The 4,989-nt window shown below is 44.6% G+C and overlaps 1 protein-coding gene across 1 annotated transcript in view; it reads left to right on the forward strand.

Annotated features, from left to right (window-relative positions):
- The window catches only part of LOC108673548 (E3 ubiquitin-protein ligase HERC2), a 93,583-nt gene that overhangs the window by 80,983 nt on the left and 7,611 nt on the right, over positions 1 to 4,989 (forward strand). Inside the window, exons 76-81 of the mRNA XM_047883786.1 lie at positions 12 to 174; positions 1,348 to 1,563; positions 1,976 to 2,141; positions 2,832 to 2,959; positions 3,485 to 3,637; positions 4,014 to 4,223. Of these exons, the coding sequence (XP_047739742.1) occupies positions 12 to 174; positions 1,348 to 1,563; positions 1,976 to 2,141; positions 2,832 to 2,959; positions 3,485 to 3,637; positions 4,014 to 4,223 (1,036 nt within the window). The remainder of the gene's footprint in view (positions 1 to 11; positions 175 to 1,347; positions 1,564 to 1,975; positions 2,142 to 2,831; positions 2,960 to 3,484; positions 3,638 to 4,013; positions 4,224 to 4,989) is intronic.

Raw genomic sequence — 4,989 nt, forward strand, 5'->3', positions numbered from 1 at the left:
GAGGTGAGCAGACCCAGGGGCAAGGGGCGCTACGGCAGGCTGGGGCATGGTGACTCGGAGGTGAGCAGACCCAGGGGCAAGGGGCGCTACGGCAGGCTGGGGCATGGTGACTCTGAGGTGAGCAGACCCAGGGGCAAGGGGCGCTACGGCAGGCTGGGGCATGGTGACTCGGAGGTGAGCAGACCCAGGGGCAAGGGGCGCTACGGCAGGCTGGGGCATGGTGACTCTGAGGTGAGCAGACCCAGGGGCAAGGGGCGCTACGGCAGGCTGGGGCATGGTGACTCTGAGGTGAGCAGACCCAGGGGCAAGGGGCGCTACGGCAGGCTGGGGCATGGTGACTCTGAGGTGAGCAGACCCTGGGGCAAGGGGCGCTACGGCAGGCTGGGGCATGGTGACTCTGAAGTGGGCAGACCCAGGAGGCAGTGTGGGAGCGAGAGGGGAAAGAGGTTCTGCCTGCTAAGAGATGGGGGCTTTAAGGTGATCATTTTTCTTAGGAGGAATAGTTTTTCGAAGTCTCAAGTATTTTTGTAGAATTTGAATCATAAAAGATTAGCTGGAATAGTGTGGGGCCTAATACAATTTATTTCGGGAGTCGGGGCGCGGTAAAACTGCTACGCCTAGACACTACCGATCGAGTTCATACGATGGCTGTACCAAATCAGAGCCTGGCCAGAGATACGAGTTTCATTAATGAACGTCTTACGTGAGCTGAAAAATGGTGGCTTCAGTCTTGAAATCGTCTGATTTGAAGAGAAAAGTTGGAAATGATTTGAATTTGAAATTTCGGTATGAATCTATACTAAAAGACAGTTTACAGTGAAGAATACGATGGGACTATGGAAGCAATAGGTAAATTTGTATGGAGGAGGTAAATTATTCATGATTAAGTAAATTATATGAAAATTAAGCAACTCAAATATGAACTCCACTACCCTGAGCGTCCTGTAACTATATCTCCGAAAATACAGCTTCATAGAGGATAGCTTCATAACAGCCAATTATCATTAACAGACCCCGATTTTGCAAAAAATTTCGGGTAACACAATCAAGAACAAAACCAAAGATTAGGAAGTAGCATTCGTAATTTTTTTCAAATTTATATTGATGTATTAGCAGCGAACTTTAATGCAACTACCAATCGAAATGTAATAAAAAATTGCTTCGAACTGATAAATAAATATAAATGAGCGATCCCGAAGTAAGAATGAATTCAGAAATAAGCAAATAAAATTTTCGTGAAGCAGATAAATGTTAACGATTGAAATGGAATCATGAAATGGTATAATCAAATGAAATAATCAAATGTAATAACTGAATGGAATGTTCAACGAACCATCGTGCCCTCAGGACCAGCTGCGCCCTCGGCTGGTAGACGCCCTGCTGGGGCACCGGGTCGTGGACGTGGCCTGCGGCAGCGGCGACGCGCAGACGCTCTGCATCACCGACGACGACTGCGTGTGGTCCTGGGGCGACGGGGACTACGGCAAGCTGGGGCGGGGGGGATCTGAGGGCTGCAAGGTTCCCCTCAAGGTGGATGCCCTCACTGGCCACGGTATTATCAAGGTCAGTCGCTGAGGGTTCGGCTACATTTTACCGACAGGAATTGAATATTAGCGCGTTGATATGGCCTCAAGTCTTGTGAAGTTGTGTTTTACTTTAGGCAATAATAATAATAATTGTTGCGTGATAACGTAAGGAAATGATAAAAATATTTTACTATCATCTGTCATTTTAATGACGGCTCTTATTTAATTAAAGGTACACAAGAGAATTATTTGTCCTAGGAACTGCTTGGCCAAGCCAGCACTCAGGTCTAGTGCAGGTCTCACTCTCTTGCCCCACGCAGGTCTCACTCTCTTGCCCCACGCAGGTCTAGTGCAGGTCTCACTCTCTTGCCCCCCGCAGGTCTAGTGCAGGTCTCACTCTCTTGCCCCCCGCAGGTCTAGTGCAGGTCTCACTCTCTCGCCCCCCACAGGTTGAGTGCGGCTCTCAGTTCTCAGTGGCACTGAGCAGCAGTGGGTGCGTGTACACGTGGGGCAAGGGCGACTACCACCGCCTGGGGCACGGCAGCGACGACCACGTCAGGACGCCCCGCAAGGTCCTCACACTGCTGGGCAAGAAGGTCATCAGCATCGCTACAGGTCTATACCTAGGACTTTTTTACTTTATTCGATATTATTTATTCCTTCGGTTCTTGTGAAGTGTTGACAAGCAATTAAAAGGGAAATGTTCTCTATGTGACAGACATCACAAACAATTATCGCACTTTTTTACCCTATCCGATGTTATGTATTTCTTTAGTTCTTGTGAAATGTTGACATGCACTTAGATAGGAAATGTTCTCTATGTAATAGACATCACAGACAATTATCATAACAGGGACCTTGGCTTTTTATTCGGGTAGAGAGAGGTAGTGCAATCCAAACCAGTAACCGAAAAATTGTTATACCAAAACTCAGAATTGTAAAAAGCAAAGTACGGAGCCAACTAATTGTTCAATCACTGAAATTAATATTATTTATTATTACCTATCTTATGTTATTAGACTATGACTATTATGACTATTAGCCACTATTATTTTCTATTCTCGCTGCAACTTCATGGCGGGGATATATGAATTCTTGAGCTTGCAGAATTTACGTATCTTCTGGCCAAGATATTCGTAGAATTCATAGCGATTTGTTATGATAATTTCACGTGATACACAACTTAGCGCCCAACAATGACGCGGTGCCAAATAATGACGACGACGTGTGATAATTGACGATGTACACGTCAGGGTCGCTGCACTAGTGACGGTGACGTGTAATAATTGAGGATGTACACGTCAGGGTCGCTGCACTGCGTGTGCTGCACTAGTGACGGTGACGTGTACACGTGGGGGGACAACGACGAAGGGCAGCTCGGCGACGGCACCACAAATGCCATCCACAGCCCCCGCATCGTCATGGCCCTGCCTGTAATAATAATAAATAGCCATAAAATAATAGATAATATATATAAATAATAAATAAAAGACCATAAAAGATAATCGTGATCGGACACTCGTAGAAATAAGCGAGATTTGTTCCCAACAGCGAGGCAAACGTGTTACATGATAACGATACCTATGTTATGTTATTAGGTTGTAAGATCATTATGTGTTACGTTATTAGGTTGTAAGGTTACGGTGGGTTACGTTATTAGGTTGTAAGGTTACGGTGGGTTACGTTATTAGGTTGTAAGGTTACGATGTGTTACGTTATTACGTTGTAAGGTTACAATGTGTTACGTTATTACGTTGTAAGGTTACGATGTGTTACGTTATTAGGTTGTAAGGTTACGATGTGTTACGTTATTACGTTGTAAGGTTACGATGTGTTACGTTATTAGGTTGTAATATCACAATTGGTTACGTTATTAGGTTGTAAGATCAATATGTGTTACGTTATTAGGTTGTAGGGTTAGTATTTGTTACCTTATTACGTACGTAATTACGTTCCAGAACAAGAAGGTGAACCGCGTGGCGTGCGGGTCAGCTCACAGCCTCGCCTGGAGCACCAGCAGGGCGGTCACCAGCGGTCGCCTGCCCTCGTCTGTGCCTGTGGAGTACAGCGTGCTGAGGGAACTGCCCCTCCCCGCCCTCAGGAACAGGCTGGTGAGTACAGCGTGCTGAGGGAACTGCCCCTCCCCGCCCTCAGGACGTGCTGAGGGACCTGCCCCTCCCCGCCCTCAGGAACAGGCTGGTGAGTACAGCGTGCTGAGGGAACTGCCCCTCCCCGCCCTCAGGAACAGGCTCAGTTATTCCGCCAAAATTTTTCAAAACTTGCTCTTCTTCGCTTTATAATGATAATAATAATTAATAATAGTAACAATGTAATTTAATTTTGTATGTATCCGCGTAAATTTTTCAAACCTTGCTCTTTCTTCGCTTTTTAATAATAATAAGTATTAATAATAGTGATAATATTAATTTAGTTATATATGTATCAATTCACTTCTTCCTTTAATTACGTAATATACAACACCTACAGGTGTTACTGCACCACTTCTCCGAGCTCATCTGCCAGAGCGTGAGCATGTTCGAGCTGATGGGGGAGGACGCTGTCCCGGCACCGCCCCCCGAGGGACCTGTTCCTCCCCTGGGTGGGCAGGGCGTCCCCACGGGGGGCTCTGACCCCCAGCACATCAACAAACTGCGCTCCATCATCGTGCAGGCTGCTAAAGAAGCTGCCTTCAAGAAGGTTCATTTAATTCATGATCAATTGGCTTAATTCATTTAATTTATGATCAATTCATCTTCCTTCATTTCATTCATGATCAATTTGGCTTAATTCATTTAATTTATGATCAATTCAGCTTCCTTCATTTCATTCATGATCAATTCAGCTTCCTTTATTTCATTCATGATCAATTCAGCTTCCTTCATTTCATTCATGATCAATTCAGCTTCCTTTATTTAATTCATGATCAATTTGGCTTCCTTCATTTAATTCATGATCAATTCAGCTTCCTTCATTTAATTCATGATCAATTCAGCTTCCTTCATTTAATTCATGATCAATTTGGCTTCCTTCATTTAATTCATGATCAATTCAGCGGCGTGACAGTGAATATCATTGCAGCATTTCAACAATATTCGTTGTAATATAACAAATAATAATAATTATTTTTGTGCAAAAATCAGAATATTATCTGCTTCGGAAGTAAGCGAAGTTGTACTTCCAAATGTTTTATCCAGAACGAACAAAATCCTAACTTTACTAATGCAACTTTGAGATCATCAAGTTGAAGTCATTACCAGCCTTGATGATACTGTAGAATTGATGTAACCTCAGTGAAATATATAGTCCTATTTGATGCTGATATAATGAAACTTACGACATGCTGAAGTGAATGCTGCCCAGTGCTGACATGCTGCCCAGTGCTGACGACATGCTGCCCAGTGCTGACATGCTGCCCAGTGCTGACATGCTGCCCAGTGCTGACGACATGCTGCCCAGTGCTGAC

Source organism: Hyalella azteca, unplaced genomic scaffold, assembly GCF_000764305.2.
Source record: "Hyalella azteca isolate HAZT.00-mixed unplaced genomic scaffold, Hazt_2.0.2 contig1740, whole genome shotgun sequence".
Classification (NCBI taxonomy): Eukaryota; Metazoa; Arthropoda; class Malacostraca; order Amphipoda; family Hyalellidae; genus Hyalella; species Hyalella azteca.